We start from the raw sequence: 25,228 nt of genomic DNA, 5'->3' as shown, positions 1-25,228 counted from the left end.
TAATTTTTTATTACATATATTAAATCTACTTTATTCAAATAAACTCATAACTCCGTCTCTATTGCGGATGATTACATTTTCAAAGGGTAAGACGCATGACGTAGTTCTTATCGAAAAATTTGAGGTATCACATATCGAAGAGTTTGTGAACAAATTATAGCAAATTATTAATTAATTCGTACTTATATTTTGTTTTTACGCTTTTCATCACATACGTACTTCAATATTATTTTAAAATATTAATACTAATTAACACAAGATACACGTGCAATGAACGTGTTCGAGAATTAGTAAAATAAAAAAGAGAGAGTAACTCTGACATGATCTTATAATCAGCTGGAGGCGTCTCAACTCTAATGCCACCGAAACAATTATTCATAATAATTTATATATGCATATTCGTGTCTTACAAATTATTATATATATATATATATATCACTAATTTTATATAATAATGATATTTTAATCGGCTTACATATAATTAATTTATAACAATACGTACCTTTGAATATCTATTATCATATTCAATAATCGGCAATAATGTTTGTATCTAATAACTAATAAGTCTCTTACTATATACTAATTTACTTTTTTTGATTTCTCATTCGATATTCGAAACTCATATTGAAGCTTCGACTACATTTTTGCATATTTAAAAGCAAACGATTTGATGTCCCCTTCTCCACCATTGTTTTTAAGGAATCTTTTTTAATCCGCCAAAGTTACAACGCCATACTTTCCCTGCTTCTATGGGGTATACATGCATGACCACACTATCTCAACTTTAATGCTCTTCAAATTTGTGGTTCTTAAAAATTCATCTAAACACAGCTCACCATTTCATATTTTAGTACTCCCTCCGTTCCGTTTTTAGTTATCATGTATATTAAAAATATTTATTTTAAAATAATTGTCAATTTGAACAATCAAAAAAGGATTAATTATCTTTTTCCAATTTTGTTCTTAGCATTAATTAATAAGGGATATATAGATCAAATAAACTCTTACTACTATTTACTTCTTTGTAAAAATTGTGTCAAATCTTATCATGACAACTAAAAAGGAATCGGAGAGAGTATTATTTTAATTAGCGACTTGTTATTCTCATCACTTAGAGAAAAGTGGATATGCTATATTCCTAATGTTTGCTAATTAGTATGTGATCATTATTACAACAAAGTGATTAATAATTTTAATGCATGAGATATTTAGATAAACTTGCTCTATTCAAATTATTACTATAGTAACTCATTAATATTCCTCCCAAAAGAGAAATGAAAAATGGGATTGGAGTGGGATTGGAGGCTGTATCATTCATCACTATAATTCATTAGGTTTTTTACTTTTATTTTTCATCCAATGCTTGAGTTACACCCTAATTAAACTCAAATTTAAATAGTAATAGTAATATTTTTCCTATAAAAATGACTCTATATTTAAAAATTGAATCGAATCACAATAAAGATGAAAATAATAACTTACGGGCATCTTAAGAAAATAAGCACTATATAAAACTATTCAATTCTCTGGAATTTTTTCATATTCAGAACTTGAAATAGTGATTAGAAAGCTATAATGACATAATTAAGTAAAAGACATTAGCACAGTACGTACTAGAGAGGGGGAGGGGTAAGGGGGAGGGAGACGTGTGGAGCTACAAGGAGGACTCAAGCAGAAGAATCAAGTACAGTCATGATAGAATTCCAGCTGCTCTTTGTACCTGAGTTTTCTCTAAGAATAAACCATTTTCAAGAACCCATTAAATGGAGTCACAGAGTAGTAAAAACAGAAGAGGAGGAAGAACATCCATGAACCAGAATAACCAAAACAACAACAAAGATTCCGGCTTTTCTACTTCTTCTGCTGCCAGTAACATGAAGAATAACGCCAGTAAGGCTGCCCTGGCTCAGTATAATGCTGATGCAAAGTTAATGGCTGAGTTTGAGCAGTCTAGTGTCTCTGGTAAGTCTTTTGATTATTCAAAATCAGTTCCTTATCCACCACAGGAAACTAATGAAGAAGAAATCACTTCTTATCTTTCAAGAATTCAGAGGGGTGGGCTTGTTCAACCATTTGGTTGTATGGTTGCTATTGAGGAACCCACTTTCAAGATTATAGGTTACAGTGAGAATTGCTTTGATATGTTGGGGTTTAAGCCTACAAAGATGAAATTAGGTCTGATTGGTGTTGATGCTAGAACCCTTTTTACCCCTTCTTCAGGGGATTCATTGGCTAAAGTTATGGCTTCTAGGGAAATTTCTTTGTTGAACCCTATATGGGTTCATTCTAGGACTACCCATAAGCCCTTTTATGCTATACTTCACAGGATTGATGTGGGCATTGTGATTGATTTGGAACCTGCTAATTCTAGTGATCCTGCATTGCTGCTTGCTGGGGCAGTGCAGTCACAAAAACTGGCGGTACGGTCAATATCTAGGTTGCAGTCACTCCCTGGTGGAGATATAGGGGTTCTATGTGATACAGCTGTGGAAGATGTGCAGAAGCTGACTGGATATGATAGGGTAATGGTCTATAAGTTCCATGATGATAATCATGGTGAAATTGTGTCTGAGATTAGGAGATCAGACTTGGAACCTTATTTGGGTTTGCATTATCCTGCAACAGATATCCCACAAGCTGCTCGCTTCTTGTTTAAACAGAACAGAGTTAGGATGATATGTGATTGTAATGCGCAGCCTGTTAAGGTTGTTCAGAGTGAAGAACTAAAGCAGCCTATCTGCTTGGTTAATTCGACTCTTAGATCACCTCATGAATGCCATAGCAAGTATATGGCCAACATGGGATCTATATCGTCATTGGTGATGGCAGTTCTTATCAATAGCGGTGATTCAATGAAGCTTTGGGGTTTGATTGTCTGTCATCACACTTCTCCTCGGTATGTGCCTTTCCCACTTCGATATGCATGCGAATTCTTCACACAGGCATTTGGCTTGCAGCTTAATATGGAGCTTCAATTGGCATCACAGTTGGCAGAGAAGAAAACTCTCCAAATGCAGACCTTACTATGTGACATGCTTCTTCGAGATGTTCCATTTGGCGTTGTAACACAATCCCCTAGTATTATGGACCTTGTGAAGTGTGATGGAGCTGCACTTTATTCTGGTGGAAAATGTTGGTTGCTTGGGGTGACACCAACTGAAGCACAAGTTAAAGATATTGCACAGTGGTTACTAGTTGCTCATAAGGACTCTACAGGTTTAAGTACTGACTGTCTTGCAGATGCTGGTTATCCTGGTGCGGCTTTACTGGGAGATGCTGTTTGTGGCATGGCTACTGCGAGAATTACTTCCAAGGATTTTCTATTCTGGTTCAGGTCTCACACAGCTAAGGAAGTCAAGTGGGGAGGTGCTAAGCATCATCCAGATGATAAAGATGATGGAGGAAAAATGCACCCACGATCTTCATTTAATGCCTTTCTTGAAGTGGTTAAAAGCAGAAGTTTGCCATGGGAGATTCCGGAGATTAATGCCATTCATTCTCTACAAATCATAATGAGAGAATCAATCCAAGAGAATGAAAACAGCTCTCTAAAAACTTTGACTACTTCTCAACAGAATGATGCTGATGGGCCAAGCATGGATGAGCTTAGTTCTGTGGCAATGGAAATGGTTAGATTGATTGAGACAGCCACTGCTCCAATTTTTGGAGTTGATCCATCTGGCTTAATAAATGGATGGAATGAGAAGATTGCTGACTTAACAGGGTTGCATGCTAGTGAAGCTGTTGGAATGTCTCTCATTAATGATATTACTCATGAAGATTCACGTGGAACTGTTGAAAAAGTTCTACATAGAGCTCTGTTAGGTACTTCTTATTTTGACTTAATAGCAATCATTAAAATTTGGATACGTCCTTAATACTGCATGGCTATAATTCTATCTATCTGTTCATTGCGTTATTTTATCTTCATTCTTTATGCATTGCAGTCATACATGATAGCGTATCTTCTTAGATTTGAAATTCAGGCTTACTGGTAAGAGAATTGGCTACCTACACTTATTCAATTGGCCTTTCATCTTGTTTGTTGTAATATATGCATAGTTACCTGCATTACTTGGGGCGATATTATGCTTTCAGTATTGACTAGTCAGTCATCTCCACTGCATAGTAGACTTGGGTTGCTCTTTCAGTGCACTCTTTTTGTTAAAATAGATATTTTTCCTCTTCTGGGTAAGTCAAAATTGACTGACAGCCTGAGCACAGTAGTTTACACCAACATTCCCCAGCTTGTTCTCACTCCCCACCCTCTCTCTATCTTTGTAACTTGTGATTCAGGTGAGGAGGAAAAAAATGTGGAAATAAAATTGCGAAGGTTTGGGAAAGATCCACCAGGATTAGTTATATACCTTGTGACCAATACTTGCACAAGCCGGGACCACAAAAATGGTGTTGTTGGTGTGTGCTTTGTGGCTCAAGATGTCACTCCTGAGAAATCTGTCATGGATAAATTCATTCAGTTGCGAGGAGATTATGAGGCTATTGTACAAAGTCTTAGTCCATTGATTCCACCAATATTTGCTTCTGATGAAAATGCTTGTTGTTCGGAGTGGAATGCAGCAATGGAAAGATTGACTGGTTGGACAAAATATGAGGTCATGGGGAGGACTCTTCCCGGTGAAGTTTTTGGTGGTCTTTGTCGTCTTACGGGACAAGATGCCCTTACAAAATTTATGATTCTTTTCTACCAAGCAATTAGTGGTCATGAAACCAAAAAGCTTCCATTTGGCTTTTTTAATAGGACAGGAGAGTTTGTGGAAGTGTTCCTAACAGCAAACAAGAGAACTGATGAGCATGGGAATATATGTGGGTGTTTCTGCTTCCTGCAGCCTACGACGGTTGACCCAGAGGCGTCAGATGAGAGACAAGACTATAAAGATTCCCTTTCGAAATTTAAAGAATATGCTTACGTACTACAGCAGATGAAAAATCCACTGAATGGAATCCAGTTTACCCATAAACTCCTTGAAGCAACCGGTGTTTCAGATAATCAGAAACAGCTTCTGGAGACAAGTGAAGCATGTGAGAAACAGATACTGTCTGTTATTGACAATATGGATTTTGGAGGTATAGAGGACGGGTAATGCTTCTTCTATATGAACTTGATTAAAATGACTCTTTATCTTTCTTTGTTTTTTCAATTTTCCACCTCAACTAGTTGTCACTTTATGATGGAGAAAATATCATATATGATCTCAGAGAACCATTTCTATTATCTGTTCTTCGAAGACCTTCTAAATGGGTTGTTCATCCAGCGGTTACAAAGAAGCAGTTACCACTTACCACTTACCACTGTTCTTTCCTTTACAGCAACTCTTCCCTTATTGCGGCTTACATTAATTTGTGTAGATTGGACACTGCATCCCGATCTCGAGTAGCTGGTACTCATTAACTGTTAATTTCACTAGAAACGACTTTCCAAAGGAGTTGAATCAGTTTACAGGAGCACCAAAGAAAAAGAGAGAGAAGTACCCAAAAGACTGCAAACACATTAAAAGCTTATAGTCTTCTTCTAAAATCTACTGTAAACGACTCTTTTTATTTGCTAGTGCAACAATAAGCTACCATAATATATGTATGTTGATACTTGCTTCTTTGTTTCTCTTTCTGTTGTTTCTCTTTCTGTTGTTTCTCTATGGCTGAAAGGTCTGCTAAATGCACATTTCTTTCTCCTGGTTCTAGCAGCAAAGTGGAGCTAAACATGGAGGAATTTGTTCTAGGAAATGTTGTGGATGCTATTGTGAGTCAAGTAATGATTTTCTTGAAAGAAAAGAACTTACAGCTGCTGCATGATATCCCTGACCAGATCAAAACTCTTCCTCTATATGGTGATCAAATTAAGCTTCAGCGTGTTCTGTCAGATTTCTTGCTTAGTGTAGTGCACCATGCACCTTCTCCGGATGGTTGGGTGGAAATCAAGGTGTTACCTGGTTTGAAACTTATACAAGATGGAAATGAATTAATCCACCTCCAGTTCAGGTAACTTCAGTGCTATTTATCTATTGATGGTTTGCTACATAAGTACATGAGCTTACCCATTTTACCTGGTATCTGTTTTCATGCAACCGTGCAATGTATAACGCCTAATCAGTTGAAGTGCTTCGCAGAGTTTAATCTAATCATAGGAAATATTATGGTGCTTCATTCATTTAGCTGAATTTGTTTTTTTTTTATCAAACACTCACTTTGAATTTTTCAAGTGAGGAGTAGAAAATCAGGAAGAACATTGTCAGTTGTCTTACTTTGTAACTGTAAACATCTTTGTCATAATCAGCTAAACCACCTTGCATAGCCTTTCAATAATTAAATGTATGTATGGTAATTACTTCTATTGATAAATGTTTATGTGAAATTAAACACACTTTATTTACTAGAATGACTCACCCTGGCCAAGGACTACCTGCTGCTCTAATTGATGACATGTCTGGAGAAAGAAATAGATGGACAACACAAGAAGGAATCGCGTTAAATGTTTCCCAGAAACTTCTCAATGTAATGAATGGACGTGTCCGTTATGTCAGAGAGGAAGACAAATGTTATTTCCTAATCGACGTGGAACTCCAAACATCGAAACCTACACAACATGGTCCGAAATTGGAAGTAACTCAAGAAATGAAAATCTAGACAAACATGGTCCAAATTTGGATGCAGGCAGAGCGTCCTATCTCAAAGTACCTCTAGCTCTTCTTTGCACTTCAGGTAATTCTCTTTTTCTGTAATAAGAATATATCTGGTATTTCTAGAGCCTTGGAGTTGATTCTGAATCTCCTACCTTGTACATAATTATTATTTTCAGCAGTATAGGATTTATTTTCATGTGGATGTTGTATATTGTTTGTATCAGAACACTGTATAACTATCTTCTCAAATAAAATGATCCAACAGTGTTATGCTGGGTAGAAGAGTTCCATTCATTTGAATGAATTGAACAAATATTCCCCAAATCATTTTTAATACCTAAGACTAAATAGCAATTAATATGGGATTGTGGTTAAAGTATGCATATTGATCATTGTTTCTTAAAAGGGGTGCAAAAGCCTAAAATGGACAAGTGAAAGTGAACAGGGAGAGTATCAACAAAAACTTCAGTAATTTTGCAGAAATTCATGTACTTTTGTATAATAATATAATCATGGTGTCTAAAGCAAGCTATGTACGGGGATTGTAATGTCTACATGCGCTTCTTTACTACTCCACTGGACATCCTACGCGTCAGTTACGAATTGGAAATTTAATGTACTATATCTCATCAAAATCGCACTGGTCAGATACGTATGCATGCATCTCGATTAATTCATTGAATAATCTGCTATAATCATCTACAAGCACATGCATTATTATTCACAATCTTAACGTGAATGCAAAGAGCTTAACATTATTTCATATGTTTTTCTAGGTTTTCCATCCAAGCTTCTAAAATAATCTGCAGGGTAGCATGCACGTAAACCCTACCCTAATTTGAGGTAGTAGAAAAGTTGTCTCCATCTGGAGAGACTCTCGGCTCAAGTAACAAACTAACTACAACAAAAGGGCATAGCAAGTTAATAGAGAAAACATTACGTAACATTACGACAATAAGGAATAACAATAGCCATTAGCATAATTCTGTGGCATCCTCTATTCAGTAACTTTCACATAATTCTCCCCTTAGAAAAGAAGACAACATAAACAAAGGCAAACTTAGAAGAGAGGAGTTAATTTGAAAAGCTGAATGAGATGAAAAGTAAAAATGAAACAAGCAATTTTGTTATGCAATTTTCTAGCAAGTTTTATATAAATACCAAAATGCTTGTTTGATACAAAACAACTGCCAGCTTTCCTTCCCACTTTACAAATTTCAAGCATCCCTTCTTCACTCTAACCACCAAAACAATGTTACAAAACTATAACCTTGCATGCCATGTTGAGATAGCATTTGCCATTTCAACTTGCCATAGGATTACAACATGAACTACACAGATGCTTGATGTACTTAAGTCTAACAGAACCCTCTTCCTCGTAAGAGATTTTTAACCAAAAACACCTACTCATTATAATACAAAGATCTTCATACTTCTATTCTGTGCCTTAAATCATGCTACTCTGCACATGTATCTCACACTTGTACTAGCCAGCTGCACTCTTAAAGCCGCGAGCAAAAAAAATAAAATTCCAATGCTACTGCTAGCTATTCATTCTCCAATTCGTCAACTGGATCCTCAGGTGGGCTGCCTTGTGACCCCAGGATGTCTGACTCATTTGACTGGCAGACTTGAATATGTAAGCAGCCTGATGAAAGATGTTCCTGAACAATCTGCAGGCAAGTTTTCATCTTAAGATACAATTGTGTTGTGATGAAAAAGATGCAGTTTCAATGTTATCATCTCAACAAGAAAATCCAATCATATAGCCTGAAAACTAGGAGAAAAAAATCAAAGCTAGCTAAATCGCAATGCACGACATAACAGTAGTGACATTTTGCATGCTTAATTCTTAACAAGATGGTCTATATTACCTGATCCCCCAATTCTGAACTTTCTGAGTGGAAAAGGATTGGCCTACATCGCTTATCTTCATTCATCAAACTTGAATTCTGGAAGTGGGCAACAAGGGCCGTCTTTCCCTGAATCCGAGCATAAGCCAAAGCAGCAACTTTCTCACTATTGAATTTCTCCCACTTCTTTCCATTAAATGCCTGCACAAAGTGAATACTCAGCACCACGCTTTTGCTTCAAAAGTTAAGAGTGCAAAAACAATAGAAGGAAGAGATAATTAAGAAGGCATAGCAACCTTTATATATAACCAGGAAGGCAGGAACTATTATACAACAAGGAGAGACATAGCTTCAAAGCTCATAGCCCAATCACTTTAGGAAAAGAAAGTAATACAATACATTTAACAGAATAGGCAAAAACAAACCTCATAAAATGGGATAATGAGTGATGGAGACAACATGTTGATAAAGGCATATCCCACATTGCATTTGTTCTGCTCGCAAACAAGGATTTCCATCAGACTTTGAGAAACAAAAAGGAAACCACATAATCCTAACTACTATAGGATTACCTTGAAATCGATGGGGAGATACAGAAAATCAAAAGTGCCTTTATGTTGTTCGTCAATAGCAGCTAAAAGCATCTTGGAGGTGTACCTGGAGGAAGACAAGATCAACTGTCACCCATACTAAAATAGGCCATACTTAACAAGGTACAAGCATTGAGAAGTTGCTATTACTTGTTAGGAATATTTTTAATCATCAAAGTTGTCCGAGTATCTTCACCACATCTAATCTTATCCAAATCAAGTTGAAACAGCTTCTTGTTGTCCATCTGGTTCCCATTATTATTGTCAACACGTCGAGTGCGACTGCGTTCAGTCAGCCCCTCAAAGCTAGTAGCTGCATGTCCTGGGAAATGACCATTACCTAGGAACAATGGACTATGTTTTTGGGAAGACATCATGCCAAATCTAGGAGAAGCATTGTCTGACATATTCCTTGGAACAGCAACACCAGCATTCAAAGTAGTACGAAAACCATAGTTAACCATCAAACTTCCGTCACGAGGACCTATACCCATGCCCCTAAAACCTGGGCTCAAGATTGATGAGTCTGGGTAAAAACCTAAGTGCCTATCAAGGGGAAGACCAGATGGAGCAGATCCAACATGATGAAGGTGGTGATGATGGTGCTGAGATGAATTGAGGATAGATTTTTGATGATTTGACAAAGAAAACCTATCGCCCTGACCACCAAATGAAAAAGCATTCCCCAAAGACTCAGTTTTCCGGGCTGAAGAATTACTCTGTTGAGACTGCAACTTTGGACTGCCCCAGAGAAACTGTGGTCCTGATAGTGTTTCAACAGCAGAACCATTTGTACTTGAAGCACCAAAAGAGGACACTGTTCCACCAAACTGGCTTATTTTAGGCTCAGGGAAAGAATTAGACTGAGCGAAGGGAACACCATGGTTTGAACCAATAAGGAAATCTGCATGACCGCTCATTGCGCAAGCATTACCAATAGGTGCTACCGTCAAGGTATTTGATGCACGAGGATGCAAAATTGAAGCTAACCCATGTAAATTATTGGCAATGGTGGGACTCAGGGATCTAAAGCCTGGTGAAGTGCCAGGACTTTGCGTGGAGCCATGCTCTATAGGGCTGCCAAATTGTGGCCAATTACCTGCCAGAAATATAAGCAATACCCATACTATCAGATAGTGTAGCTGCAATCAAAGAAGTTTCAATTAATTAAGTACACCCCCCCCCCCCTTCTTTTGTACCGACCCAAATTTAAAAAATAAAGACAGAGGCACAAACAGAAGGAAAAAAAGACCGTCAATTGGCTCAGCAATACATAGAAGTCGAAACCCTCAATAAACTTACCCGGAGAGGAATTACCAATTGAGGAACCCAATGGATGCTGAAAAGTCCAAGAATCATCTTGTTCAGGTTCTTGAGATGATTGCAATACAAGACTACAAGTGCAACACGGGAAAAAAAAAAGAATGCCAAGATCAAAAATCAAGATTCAAGAAACTGAACCCAAATATGTAACAGCGCAAAAACAGAAACATATTAAATAATGCAACCATGAATTTGTGGCTAAGGTAAACTAACTTGAAGGAACATCCAACAAAAAGAGACTCATTATGAACATCAACAAGATCTAGAATTTAGTTGATATGAAAATGATATAGTATGACGGCACGTTCATGAGAGCTCAAGCTCAAGGCTATATAAAGAGCAGAAGGCGTCCAGGAAGAAGGAGAAGCACCTGATGAGTAGCCCACTTAAAGAAGCTCAAGAATCTCAGTAATACAAATAAACATGGTTTAAACCGAAGAAAAAAAGGAGTGCAAAGGGACAACATCGTGCCATTTTAAGTCGTTCATGTGATTACACGTACTTTCAGATGTATAAACTACTTTTACTTTCCTTATTTCTCTCTACAGTAGAGAACATATACACACACACACACACACACACCAAGTAAGAACTTGTCACAAGAGAGTAGTTGATGGATGCAATAGTACTAATTCCTCCATTGCCTAATCCTTCAAGGCTCAAATCTTTGGACTTTGGCATTTTTGGGATGATCTCGTGTAAATCTTAAAACTCACATACCACTCTCTCATTCCCGACAACATTGTTTTATTAAAATTGTGCCGCTGGAATATCCACAGACCTACACCCACCCAGCAACAATATTAACTTATCCTTTTCCTATAGATAAAATATCACAGGTGCTAGACCATAAAGGAGTTATTTGACATAGCGTTTCTTACAATAGCATCCAGACCTCAAGCAACTGTAAAAAGATTTATCAGAATACCAGATTTCTATATTAATCAATTGTCTAAGTATTTTTTTCCAATTCCTTTCAAACAAAAGGTAAGCCTCTCAAGTCATTCCTACTCAATCAAAATAGTGAGACACCTGGAAAAGGTGTATACACAGCAAAAGATTTGTATAGTGTTTGCCACTCAGATCAAGGTAATGCAGACGACTAACTCCTTCACAAACCAATGCTCTAAAAGCATACTTCTTAAGTGATACAGTATCTCCATTGCTTTCCTCATCAATTGAGGGCTTAAGTAATTTCCTTTTTCCTTGCATAAGAGTGTGGAAAGATTGGGAGAGCTTGCTGGTCGATCACCATTCTGTAATCCAATTCAGCAAAACTGAAAGAAAACGAAAGGAAGGAAAAAACAAAACATTGCCACACTTCCGACAGTGGCGCCTAGGGGGGAGGTCTAAATTAAATGTAATTGTTCTAGTTACTGTAACAGCAAAATGATAGCGAAGCTCATGATTCAGAAACAAAGGACTATCATAAGCTCCGAAAGCACTAGTTTTTCTTTTTTTATCAAGAAAAAAGTTAAAGTGGATTACTCACTTTCGTCTAGCTCCTCCAGGGCGGCTTGGTTCAAGCTTTATCCGCTTACCAGCTATGGCACTCTTATTTAAGGACCTAAGGGCAGCTTCTGCAGCTCTGACATCGTAATATTCGATAAACTTATGGTGCCTCTTGTGTGGTGTTTCCCTTATCTGCAATTCGAGAAAGTGGGATGTCATATATACTTAACATAAACTAGCTCCTTGAGGAAGCACACGAGGGAAAATGAATAGATGGAGTAAAATGGGAAACAAATGGTTTGACTAATCGAGTCTCTGACCTCTTTGATCTCACCATAAGGCCCAAATACTTTGCGGAGGTCATCATTTGATACAGATGGATCTAGATTAAAAACCACAAGAGTTCCTTGATTTACATCTTTGTCAGAGGGGTTGTCCTGATATAATACATTGAGGGGCAGAGAGAAGAATAACAGGACAAGGAGAGGAGGTAAGTCAGGAAACAAAACAAATAAATAGCATACAACGTAATAATTTTCAATTTTTATTTTTTAATTTTCAAAAAAATAGCATACAATGTAATTGTGTAAAATCATTCAAAGTAGCAGACGAAGAAGTACCTTAGGGATTGAGAAATGTATGTCTAGTTTTCTCCTTCGCAGTGGCTTATTTTGCAATGCTCGCATTGCAGTTCGAGCAGCACGAATATCGAAGTATGATATCATGACAAAGCCCCTATGCTTACAGGCAGTATAGAGAGTTCGGATATCACCATATTGCTAATTATAAGAGAAAAGAAAAAGAGCGGCATGTTAAAAACTGAAAATGATTATAAGGAGAAAAAAACACCTTATAAATCAACAACTTTACAATACATTCTTGTCTGTCAAGCAACCATTAGACTCAAATGCGATATTGCAAACACCTAGCCCAGTGCTTTGACATTTTCCATGCTCAGCTTAATTTGCATCTCATACAACAATAGAATAATAAGACTAACAGGTTTTCATAACAAATGAAGCATCTCATGAACACAGATACCCAGTGAATTTACTCGACTAAGGTAGTACTATCAGTACAAGATAAACTCACAATAAGCAGAACATCATTGTTTTGTACCAAAAGGAAAAAGTAGAACCTTAGTCAGTTCAACTGATCAAGATTAAAGAAATACAAAAGCTTTGGGATCGGGATGAAGCCTCCAGAAATTGCAAAAGACAAACCCATTAGCTTCTTCTTTTCAACTACTAATACCCTCGCGTATTGTTTACAGTAAAGAAATCTTTCTACATAAATATTCATCCAGCATTTCAAAAAAGAAGACCGGGAAGCAATATGGTTCTAGACCAATTATTAAACTGACAAGCAGAACCCATCCCTAACTAGGCAAAGCATCAAATTATATTATATTATATTACCATCATATCATATACTACACTAAAAGTGGGAAGGTTCTAAGGCTAAAGTTGAATTATCATTCATCCATACAGTCTAACACCTTGATTGTTTAGTTAACATGAGGGCCATGCAAAACTCATGCAAATTATATTAATAAATTCAATATCATTTCCACATTGTGTGATTCTATTTCTACATTCACCCTTTAAAGAAAATAAAACAAACCCAAATTCACCTATTGGAACTAATTCAAATTGACTTAGAAAAAATAATTGAACAGTTCTTCTTGTTTTGGTAACCACAAATATTTCCTCAGTGATATAGCTTTCAATTAAAGATCTTTCTGGTTAACAATTTTGTAGTACAAACTTTAGGTAAAGATTGAAGATCAACATGCAACACATGTTCATGAAAACTAGTTATACATATGCAGGGAACACATTAGGAATGAGCACTGACAAACTGGAAAAGAGGGTCACGTGAAATTACAAAGATCATAGTTATCCAGTGTAAAGCAACTAACCTCAAAGAGAGTTCTTAGCTCAGAATCCTCAACATTGCTATTTATGTTGCGAACAAATAATGTTCTTGAAGGGTGCTCTCCAAGTGGATGTTCTCCGGTAACCGCACCCCCACCATTTGAAAGTCCATAAATAGCAGCTCCATTGCTATCTGGATCAGCCAGACTTACTCTCGATATGCCCAGGTTTAAGTGTTCCTGACCATCAAACTCCAACTCTAAGCCTCCTCCACTTCCAAAAAGATCATACTCTTCCAAGTCATCTGTGTGATTGGGAAACTGACTAGGGTCAAACCCATCCATTATCCCAGCTAAAAGTTCATCCTCGTCATCAGGAAGCAAGCTTCCAATTGCACGATTTTCACCATCATCCAGCAGCACATCAACCTCTACATCCGGGTGAATTATCTTCAAGCTTGGTGATGCATCATCAACGGATTGATGACCATGATCGCCGTCACTTACTTTCACTACATCCAAGAATTTCAAAGACATTAAGAAGATGTGGGATTTTCTAAAAGAAAATGGACAAATGCAGTATGAGTACAAGACTCATCAATGTATTCATACGCTTCTCATGTTGAAGAACAGGCACTGAGCTTGAGAAAAGAGACGCGTCATTAGTGATAAGGACGGAATTAGATCCTGGACGAATCTCCCAAGGTGTTCCTCCCTTTTCTTTAGATACATTTATAATTGGCATCTTCAGAAGATCTGTCATGCAGCATAATTAGAGCCGGTTAATAAATACAGTATCATTCCTGGAGAATCTCCAGGGACCATTGCACAGTTGAAAACACTTGTCCACGCAACACTGCCTTTTACATTTAAAATAAAATCTAGAAAAAGCCAACTTAACAAATCGGTAAGCAATCCAGCTAAAATCAAGTGCACACAAGCTACCTAAAACAAACTAGCGTACATTCTCAAGTGATATTGTCAACATTACATGATTGCAAGGAACATCTGGGGTTGAGTCTCTCCTATCACCTTCACATTTGCTATGTGATTTTATTCTGCATTATTCATTTTCTTTCTGATGAATTGGAGGGTTTCATAGTTTGCATTCATATACATTAGCTAAAGAAACCAGAGAGCATTTAACAAAAAAAATTACAACCAAACAGGTGTGATATACAGGTTGGGAATGCTAGTTGATACAACATTAAGAGCTCTTTACCAGCTCTAATAGAGAGCAAAGATAACTGCATAATAAAAATTCTAAACCTCTCTTGCTCCTGTTTCAGCTTTCAACTTCTTAAATTATGGGTAAAGCTGTACACTTGCAAACAGATGATAGTCATCTTTGGGTCCACAGCTACACCAATCAGTCAATTATTTCAACTTGGTGCAAGATGCTTCTCCTCAAAATTCTAGACCCACAAGATGCCCCCAAAGACAACAACAACAACTTACCTAGTGTAATCCCACAAGTGGGATCTGGGGAGTGTAGAGTGTAAGCAAACCCTAACCCTACCTCGTGGAGAGCCCCCAAAGACACCAACTCTAATTAAAGAACTGGGCTTTTTTCCAAAAGCAACTTTCAATTCCTAATAGAGACCTGACTCCTTGTTTCTACCTTGGTAATAACTAAATGAGGCCAAGATACCGATCATGCTACTCAGCAAACATCTATTCTTCCCAATCTGTACTAAACATCTTCCCAGCTAACTGAGCATAAAAGTTGAGCAATTAACAATGAGACAGAAGAATTTAGACCATCATCAGTTGATGGACAAATTCATTCATCTCAAAACAAAACAAGCACAACCACTCACCAAAGCTCTAATTTTGGACATTAAAAGTACAACAACAACCACGAGTGGGGTCTGAGGCGGACCTTAACCCTACAAAGACTGACAGAAGAAATCATTACTCAACAAGCACATAAAACAACAAATTCCAATTCTAGAGGTGTGAGATTAAAGATCGTTTCTTTACTCCATTACAAACCACCGATATGAAGTAAAAGTTCCCAACTTTCTACCAGCACACAACAAATAAACATCAACAAACAAAAAAAAGTGTTCCCTCAGAAAGAAAAAAACCTCATTACTCCACAAGCACCTAAAACAACAAATTCCAATTCTAGAGATATGAGTTAAAGATCGTTTCTTTACTCCATTACAAAACCACTTAAATGAAGTTGAAGTTCCCAACTTTCTCAAAACCCAATATCAGCACACAACAAATAAACATCAACAAACAAAAAAAAAACGTCATGCAAGAAACACTCAGCAAACTCACACAAGTTAAAACCTAGAAAACTAGGCTAAAACCAAACAAACCAAAAACATCCCCAAGAAAACAACTTCACAGACTTCAATTTCAACACAAACCCACAAAGTAAAACAAAAGAACGAACCTCAACAACAACAACAGTATTACCGAAATCAACCACTCTAAAAGAAAATAGGAAAAGAGAGTTAAAAAAAAAAGCTAAAATTTACCAGAACATAAACCCATAAAAAGTGGACACGATCGACCATAACACCAAATGGAGAAAAGAGGAAGAAAGAAAAAAAAAAAAAAGAGACGAATACACACTTACAGAGACGTGCAGAAAGAGAAATGTTTTCTTTTTTTTCTATTTTCATATGGTATAGGACATATATTTATATATACTGTATAGTATAATAATATAAATAAATACAAAATATTATTTAAAAACTGTATAGTATAATAATATAAATAAATATATAATATTTTTATAAAAAAAATAATCTGAATGATATGATTGGAGGAAAGGAAAGTGAATTAAGAAAGAGAATGATTGAGGAAACATGTGATTGGGGTAGTGGGGTAGAGCGGGGGGTGGGGTGCTAAACGAGTTATGGCAGGTATAAAAAAACTATTAGGATAAAATAGTTGGGAGTATTTAATTCAACTTAATTTAATTGTATTTTTAAAAATGTGATAAAGAAACCACACTGTTGAAAAAAACAAGAAAAAGATGAGGATGTAATTATGTTTAAAAATGTATTTATAAGGAATTAATTATAATGTTTCTAACCTTAGGTTTTAATTAAGTACCTTTTTTCAATGACATCACTATTTTTTTAATCTAGGTTTTGATTAGATTTTTAATTTAGATATCATTATGATATGATGTAAATACATATTCCTAATTTATTATATTATTTTAAATAATTTATTATTTATCTTTTCGTATTTGTTAAGAAATTCATTAGTCATAAACACACCATACAATTCTTATATAGAAAATTATATCATAGTGATGAACACATAATGCCCAAGTAAATCATAAAAGGAACCAATTAATGATAGTTCCATCAACACTACAAAATTTTAAAAGAAAATTTGAGGCCTTATTAGGTTGGAACCACCACTGGTAACTCTCCTTCAAATTAAAATGCAACACCATGATTAGGTTTTATTTAATGAGTTTCTTTGCATAAGAGTGTTAAAAGTAGCATCGATAACGTAAAAGTTATGGTTGTCCTGAAAATTTGAAGGAACTTGATAAAACCGTAACATTGAATAAGTTTCTTATGCATTATAAAAATATGTTCTACTAATATTTCATGCCTATTTAGTTATATTTGTGTCGGTATTGATTTAAAAAAAAGTGTAAAATATTTATGACGAAATTTGTAAAGCATAAAACACGACTATTCTAAAAATGACCTATCTAAAGTTATTTCAACAAGCTATTAATAATTGTACCAAAAAGGCGGGAATCAACTAAATTTTAGCAATAGTAGAAAATTTTGGAATATCATTAGCTAATGTAAATTTGTAAATATGAATTTTAAAGGTAGCAAGTACGTGTAGCTAAATAAATATTTTAAAAATAAAAAAGTTTTAATACTTAGAAGATCATATATTTTAATAAAATAATGACTAGCTTCTGCCTTTTTAGATGTTTAAGTACATAATCTTCCTCAAACATATTCAAATTATTGTCCAAGATTAAATCGATTAGGTTAAAAAGTTTATTTATGGAGAATTATTATGTATTTTTTACCTTGCGTTTTTTTATAGATTTACAAGTTGGATATAAGAATTAACTACTTTTTTTAATGAATTTACTAATTTTTTAACCTAGGTTTTGATTAGGTTTTAAGCATAAATAACACTAAGATATGGCTTAAATGTATATTTCTAATTTACATAGCTTTACTTAATTTATTACCTTTAAATTGTTAAAAAAATAAAAAACACAAATTCTTCTAATATAACACTCTATCTAGTTTGTATTAAATATATAAATTCATGGTATTTATTCTTTTTTTTACTAATACCAGATTAATTAATTAATATGCTTTTAGTGTAAATATTACTCTAGTACTAAAATAGTTCCACAAATATAAATATTTTTAATGATAATTTATTATAATATTAAAATTTGACATTTGATCAACTTTAAACACATATCAATAAATACATGTCATGTTTTCTACTTACTAAACCTATCAGTTAATCATGATCAAATGTATATATGCATGTTTAATTTAATCACTTGACAAATATAAAATTTAAAACTTTCTGATCTATTAAAGGCTTTCAAATAAATATTCATTGCATAGGTTAATTTACTCAAATATTTTATTTTTAGGTTATTATTTAGATTTTAATTGTGTGCAATATAATTCTTTTAAAAGATATCCTTTCAAACAATATTAAATTCATTTTTTTCATATATTGCCTAATTTTGTAGACAAGGTTTTAATCTATTAAAGGCTTTCAAATAAATCTTCATTTCAGAGGTTAATTTACTCAAATATTTTATTTTTAGGTTTGTGTGCAATATAATTCTTTTAAAAGATATCCTTTCAAACAATATTAAATTCAAATTTAATATTTTTTCATATATTGCCTAATTTTGTAGACAAGAGATTAGGCAATTGATATCTAATATTGATAATAACTTCTAAAATTTAGAACGTGATTTAATTTTTTAATTTGACCAAAACAATCTTTATACAAATATCTGAAAGATTCATAAACAGTTAGAGAAATAAAAATAGTTGGTTGCATCTTTTCAGAGAATGAGATTTTCATTTTATTTCTCTAACTATTTATGAATCTTCCAGATATTTGTATCAATATATTGACATGTATTAATTATCTAGATAATTACTAAACTGGGCAATTAATTTCAATAGTCTTTTATATTATCAAATCGGTGGGATAAGATGACAACGAATTAACATGTATTAATTCTGTATTTTTTAAAATGTTACGTAATAATTTTGTTATTATTTAGTATTCTATTACAATTTATTTGAGACGAGCAAAATGTAGAGATAAAATATACATACATTATATCTCTCCAAATCTTACTTAGTAAAATTAAAATGTTGTGTATATATATAATTTTCTATTTAATTATAATCAATTAAAAGATATTATATTTTATTAAATTACTTTACTACTATAATATTAATTTGGTGTAAGTTATCGATACAAAAATATTTTTTTATCATTTATGTATGTGATATTAATTAAACTATCTATTAGGAAACTAATGGTCTCATGTGTTGTTATTGGCAGATTTGTATATAATTAATTCATCTCAATCTATACCATGTGATACGTTCAATTGAGAAATTAAGAATTTTTTATCATTAATTAATTGTGAATAGCATTACATGTTGCTTGTAATCAGTATTTAGTCACGCAAATAACCTTGATTTTCCATCATTAATTAAATATGAATGGCATTGTTACTTGTAATCATTATTTAGTTACGCGAAGTAACCTTCAACTTAATCACATGATACATGATGTGAACAGTTTCACTTTGTCTTTTATGATTGTTTGATGGTGGTATTTTGAGTAAATAATTTCAACATACATAATATTCCTCCTGTTTCTGTTTATGTAGTTCAGTTTGAATTTCAAAAGTTGAACAAATTAATTTTTGATTGTGAATTCGAATGTAAAATATATAAATTCATTTGGAAAAAAAAAATACATTCAAAAACTATAACTTCTCCAAATCCCCAATCATACATATTCACGTAGTTTTTGTTTTATTTCGAATACATTTATATATTTTTATATTCAAATTCACAATAAAAAAATACAATTGTTTAATTTTCAAATTCAAACTAAACTATATAAACTGAGTCATGAGAAATATTATCTTTTATATTGAGATTATTTACTTAAAATACCACAATCAAACAATCCATAAAAGACAAATTAAATCTGTTCACATCATGTAATTAAGTTGAAGGTTACTTTGTGTGACTAAATAATAATTACAAGTAACAACGCTATTTACATTTAATTAAAGATGAAAATATAAAATACTTCATAAAAAGTTTAATTAATACAAAAACAATATCATAGCTAATGCATAACTTTAGTTTGTGCTACTAGGATTAGTTATTTTATTTCAATTACTCTGTCGGTTATAACTTGTTTAATCCCCTTAAATGATCAAAGTCAATCAACTCTCGGGTTTAAATATTGGGTTAATTTTCTTCGATTGAAAAATGTGAAAGTTACAAGTTATGAAAAAAATTATATACTACTAATATTTATCATATCATAATATCAGAATGGTAAAAAAATCTAAATGATATAAAATGTCACCTAAAAATAGAGCGGTTCAAAACTGAATCGAAATTGATAATTCAAATTGACAAAAACATGTTGATTTATTAGTAATAGGTTATTTATTTAGTGATTTTGGTAATTATTTTAAGTTTTTTTTTTATATATTGAATTATCGATTCATAACGGTTTGAGATTTTTCTTAAAGATTTACGCCTTTTATTTACACCCTAGAACATTTTTGATATACCCCGCTCCAAGACTCACTCTGAAAATATTTTTGAAAATACTAATTATGAGACAAGTTTAAAAAATATTCGTGAATGAAACTTTGTTAGATTGTCGTTGTAAAGGAGAATATAAAAAATTATGGTGAAATAAATAGAATATCATTTTCATTAACCAAATAATCGAATTTGAAGTTTGAATATAAAAAAAAAGAAAAAATATTTTCTTAATAAATATATAACACACAAATTTTAATTAATCGGAGATCAATATGAGAGCTAATAACGCCAAGGGGAAATAAGTACAAATCTAAACTTGGGAGTTTTTTTTAGTTTTATTTTGGGATAAATTTTGATACTACTAATAGACACAACTAATGCATATCATTTGATTCAAAATACAGCTAATACACAGTCAAATTATACAAATAATTTATTTTTAAAAATGTACTATATGATTTGTACCGTTTAATCTGATTGGTGTTTAGAATTAAGAAGCTCAATTTCGTTATTGTTCTGACACTAGTAATTATAATTAAGTTGTATTAGGTGTCAATCTTAAAATTTATCGCATAAATGTGAACCTGATTTGCTGTTGCAATGACGAGAGGGAGTTGCTCGGATGGTAAGCACCCCTCACTTCCAACCCGAAGGTTGCGAGTTCAAGTCACCAAGAGAGAAAAAGGGGTGAGAGCTCCAAGGAGGGGTTAAAAAAAAAAAAACTGCTGTTGCAATACTCTACTTTTCTGTTTGGATGTTTTTGGCATAATCATTATATACTTCTAAAAGTTAAAAAAAAAAAAGATTTCATTCGAAGGTTGTTAAAAAAATTGTTCCAAATGCATACATTTTATTTGGAACAAATTTTGGTGACAATCTTCACATCGAATCTTTTTTTTTTTTTATACTTTTATATATAATAATTATGTCAATAACATCCAAACAGAACTCAACAACATATATAACATATTCACATTTATGTGCTGAATTTTAGGATTGACACCTAATATAACTAAATTATAATTAGTAATGGCACTTTAATCACGAAATTAAGTACATTAATTTTAAATACCAATCAGATTAAGCGGTACAATCACATAGTATTTTTTTAAAAATAAATTATTAGTATAACTTTAATTGTGTATTAACTTGTTTTTTTCAAAAAGAAACTGAACCAATTAATGTTTCTTATATTATATAATAATACTTTGTGCCTTAAATTAGAATATTAATATTAGTATAATCCAAAAATTGATTAGTAACTTATCAATATTTATAAAACTATATGCTATATGGGTTTCTTTCTCCAATCAACAACATGATTAGAGTATTTGTTAGTGAGCAGTTTCCCCAATGAACTATTTGGATGTTTAATTTATCTCTAGACAATACTTGCATGAAGTGATCTATATATTCTTAAGCTCAAATTTTACCTGCCTAGTCCTCCATCATTTTTGTGGCAGGTGAGTCCAAAGTCTGATTTGGAGGGGGCAGTGATCAAACTTAATTAGTTCTAGACAGATAGGTAATTATTGCTTGAGAATCCAGGAATGTTTATCACACATCTGTCTAATTTCTCAAGGATATATAAAACTATGTTTGTTCATGTACATCTTATTGATCCAAAAAAACTTCTAATTAATAGCATTAATTAGCCCTAAGGTTATTAATGTTTTTTCCCTCAAACTTCTCACTAGCTAGCCTTATGAATTTTGTTAAAATCACCCTATTAATGATCCTAGTCATTGCTGGCATAGATTGCTGAAAAAACCCAAAATTTGGCTTTAGAGATTACCTAGAACATAACATGAATGCTTTGAGGAGTGATGTTGGTGTCACTAAGCTTAAGAGTGTTCTTCTTCCACATGATAACAATACCCTCGAATAGTCCATCAGCATCTGGCTCCTTAGTATTTTTGTGACTGGTCATTCTCCTAACCTTTTTCCATTTGTCTCTTGTTGTTCGCTAGACATTTGAATTTTCTTATGCGACCATGCATGGCACAAATAAGAGGCTTATGGTCGATTGAGATAGAAGGGACAACATGAAGAATGGCAAGATTTGAAATATTTGTGACATCAAGAAGTCCATCTAGTTTAGGGACATGAGCTCCTGTATTTCCTATAGTTATGTTTGTAGTAGAGATTGACTCTACATTGCCATCTCCAGCCACGAGGATGGGGAGAAATATGGAGGTGGTGATTTTGAGACGAAAATAAAGGGAGGTGCTGATAAGGTTGTCATTCGTAAGAGTAGAAAAATAGTCTTTTGGAACGGATGGGTTTGAGGGAGCTTTGTGTAGCACCTCGACTTTTTGAAACATCTAAATTAACTCGTACATTTGTGGAAAGACAAAGAGGGTGAGTAATACATTAAGAATGATGTGGTATGTCATATTTTAAGTGTTCAAGGGTTGTATCTCAAGTTTTGAAGTAAGGTATAAGTCGCAAAATAAAAGTTGGCGAAAGTTATCGTAAGTTCCTTTTTAAAGATTTCTCTAAAATTTGGGTCAAATATCTCAGAATTTTTCTCCCAATCTATAAAGAGTTATGGGGCCCACGATCCATTAAATCAAAGGTCTACGAGTCTAGTTTCCAACTCATCAAACGGTTTGTTCAAACAACTTCATAATAGAGAGATATTCGCGTTTTCGCGAGACTGCGCAAGCAGGCACGTGAGGTGGGTCCCCTAAGTCGGTGGAAGCCTATAAGATAGCATCTTCTTCATTTTTCTTCATTCAAACTCGTAAGAAACCCATGAAAATCAGAAAAATTCTCCTTAAATCATCCTTGTGTGTTCATGATCTCTTATTGGCTCCTTATAAAAAATTGCCCTACTTCACGAGCTCGTCGTTTTGGTATAGTTTTTATGGTGAATTGATCTGTGTAGCTCCGTGGAGGTTGTGGCCGTAGAGTTTTTTCAGTGGTTTGATTTTAGTTAAGTGTTCAAGGCGTGTAAAGAAAGATAGGAACCATCTTTTATTAGTTTATGGATACCTTAGGTCTTGGATAGTAATTTACGATAGGAATCCGTATCGATTGTCATAGTAATTCTTGTCCTTAATTACTGATTGATTTTACCTTTTTTTTTAGTGTTGTAGTGGTGCGGACAGAGGTATTTTCAGCATAAATTATAAAGGAAAAGATATGTTAAAGCTATTCCCTTCGTTCAGCATGTTTCCTTAGAGCTTGGGAGTGATATAGTAGGGTAGTTAATGTTGGTGATCTTGTAGGTGTAATTGTGAATGGTTGGCTGATTGAGTGGTTATAAACGCTCATTATATGGACTTATAATCTGTTAAGAATGACCCTGAGTTAGGAACGACTTAGAAACTATATATATATATATTGTTTATAGCTAAATTGCTCACATTTAGCTTATTCAATTGTTTGTTGCCGCTCTTGGGACTATTGTGGTTAGTTGTTGAGCTATGAACTGCCTATGAGGGCTATGATGTTGTCTAATAGAACTATGTTATTGCCTAAGAGGGCTATGTGTTGCCCACGGGGATATATTAATGCCAAAGAGTGTTATGTGTTGCTTACGGGGCTATTTTGACTCCAAAGAGGGATATGTGTTGCCTACAGGGTTATGTGATGCAAAAGAGGGCTACGTGCAGCCCACAGAGCTATGATGTTGCCTAAGAGGGATATGCGCTGCCTACGAGGCTATATCATTGCCAAAAAGGGCTATGTGACTTTTTACAAAGACAAAGGTCTACCAATAGGGTTATGTAGATTGATTTGACACCTTCTGGGCTTTTGAAGGCCTAGGTAGGTGGTATGTTGTTTGTACCTACCGAGCTTATGGGGGATTGGTTAGGTTGCTGTTTGATCATTATTGTATTTTTTAGATACAGTAGTGGGTTAACATGCTTATCTAAATTTGATTTCCTTACCTGATTGCTTTTGATATATTATAATACTTGCTGATTTAGTCTATAGCCTTTCATACTTTGTACATTATTTTGTACTAATGCCCCATTGCTTGAGGGAGCTGCATTCATGTATGCAGGACTCGATAGACAACCCAGTAGACTTCATCAGCAGTAGGATTGACTTCTATCTGGTTGGCTAGCCCCTTTCCTCCGGAGCTGTCAGAGTTGGGAGGTTTGTTGGCTTTTGTTGTATATATTTTTATGGGTAGGCTGGGGTCCTGTCCCGCCAATCTTTACTACTCTTAGAGGCTTGCAGACTAATGTGTGGGGTGTACAACTACGTTATGGCCATGTTGGCCTAGTTTGTTGGTTTGTTGATGCTTGTTAGTTGTTTGATGTATTGTATTGATATATACCTTCTTTTAGTTTCACTATAGAGATCATGGTGGCCTCGACGGCCCAATCAGGAATTCTATGCTAATTGACTATTTCTTTATATAAACTCTTGGGAGTAGCTGTTTCTTTTATAGATCTGTTGAAAGGGCCTTGCCGATCGATGGCTTAATTTTAAGCCGAGATATACTTATTTGTCTTTTTGATTGCGTGTGGTTGTCATGCGCTAGTAGCAAATGGTTCAGCAGGGTCGGCTCGGGCCTGAGTTCTAGCATTAGGAGCCAGTTGCACCCCTTGAGTTTGGGGCGTGACACTTTGCTTCCATCATCCATAGAAAATGAGGATTATTGGGAGTTAATTGAGGTAACATTAGTAGTCACCCACATTGAATCATGGTGATGATTATCCACTTTGCATAGGGGTTGCAG

The 25,228-nt window shown here is 34.2% G+C and overlaps 2 protein-coding genes across 5 annotated transcripts; one reads left to right on the top strand and one right to left on the bottom strand.

Moving 5' to 3' along the window:
* Nucleotides 1-1,638: 1,638 nt before the first annotated feature.
* Nucleotides 1,639-6,957, top strand: LOC125846775 (phytochrome E). 2 transcript variants are annotated; one of them, XM_049526373.1, is made up of 4 exons: nucleotides 1,639-3,825; nucleotides 4,297-5,098; nucleotides 5,704-5,997; nucleotides 6,393-6,957. In XM_049526373.1, the coding sequence occupies exons 1-4, from the start codon at nucleotides 1,764-1,766 to the stop codon at nucleotides 6,640-6,642; spliced, it is 3,408 nt and encodes a 1,135-aa protein (XP_049382330.1). In that variant the 5' UTR covers nucleotides 1,639-1,763; the 3' UTR covers nucleotides 6,643-6,957. The 2 variants fall into 2 exon arrangements, with proteins under 2 accessions (XP_049382330.1, XP_049382329.1); XM_049526372.1 differs by having other exon boundaries at nucleotides 5,701-5,997.
* An 803-nt stretch (nucleotides 6,958-7,760) lies between these two features.
* Nucleotides 7,761-16,365, bottom strand: LOC125846753 (protein MEI2-like 5). 3 transcript variants are annotated; one of them, XM_049526338.1, is made up of 12 exons: nucleotides 16,326-16,365; nucleotides 14,345-14,488; nucleotides 13,778-14,244; nucleotides 12,477-12,635; nucleotides 12,177-12,293; nucleotides 11,897-12,048; nucleotides 10,384-10,475; nucleotides 9,232-10,180; nucleotides 9,064-9,148; nucleotides 8,917-8,985; nucleotides 8,513-8,692; nucleotides 7,761-8,311 (listed from the first exon to the last, which is right to left on the bottom strand). In XM_049526338.1, exons 2-12 carry the CDS (start codon nucleotides 14,475-14,477, stop codon nucleotides 8,186-8,188), a joined length of 2,529 nt encoding a protein of 842 aa, XP_049382295.1. In that variant the 5' UTR covers nucleotides 14,478-14,488; nucleotides 16,326-16,365; the 3' UTR covers nucleotides 7,761-8,185. The 3 variants fall into 3 exon arrangements, with proteins under 3 accessions (XP_049382295.1, XP_049382294.1, XP_049382293.1); XM_049526337.1 differs by lacking the exon at nucleotides 16,326-16,365 and adding an exon at nucleotides 16,225-16,300; XM_049526336.1 differs by lacking the exon at nucleotides 16,326-16,365 and adding an exon at nucleotides 15,354-15,735.
* Nucleotides 16,366-25,228: the final 8,863 nt, after the last annotated feature.

The sequence above is a fragment of the Solanum stenotomum genome, chromosome 12 (genome assembly GCF_019186545.1).
Source record: "Solanum stenotomum isolate F172 chromosome 12, ASM1918654v1, whole genome shotgun sequence".
In the NCBI taxonomy this organism is placed as follows: domain Eukaryota; kingdom Viridiplantae; phylum Streptophyta; class Magnoliopsida; order Solanales; family Solanaceae; genus Solanum; species Solanum stenotomum.
Note: the sequence above shows the minus strand (reverse complement) of the source record. Positions and strands in the feature narration are given on the sequence as shown.

Bases quoted from the DNA above. Each gene is read 5' to 3' on its own strand.
- LOC125846753 (XM_049526336.1), bottom strand. From the start codon at position 15,390: ATGATCGGTATCTTGGCCTCATTTAGTTATTACCAAG. The intron at 14,489-15,353 runs GTAGAAACAAGG...GCTGCATGACAG, and splicing joins CTCATTTAGTTATTACCAAG to ATCTTCTGAAGATGCCAATT. The intron at 8,312-8,512 runs GTAATATAGACC...ACTTGCCTGCAG, and splicing joins GTTCAGAATTGGGGGATCAG to ATTGTTCAGGAACATCTTTC.
- LOC125846775 (XM_049526372.1), top strand. From the start codon at position 1,764: ATGGAGTCACAGAGTAGTAAAAACAGAAGAGGAGGAAGAACATCCATG. The intron at 3,826-4,296 runs GTACTTCTTATT...CTTGTGATTCAG, and splicing joins TCTACATAGAGCTCTGTTAG to GTGAGGAGGAAAAAAATGTG. The intron at 5,099-5,700 runs GTAATGCTTCTT...TCCTGGTTCTAG, and splicing joins TTTGGAGGTATAGAGGACGG to CAGCAAAGTGGAGCTAAACA.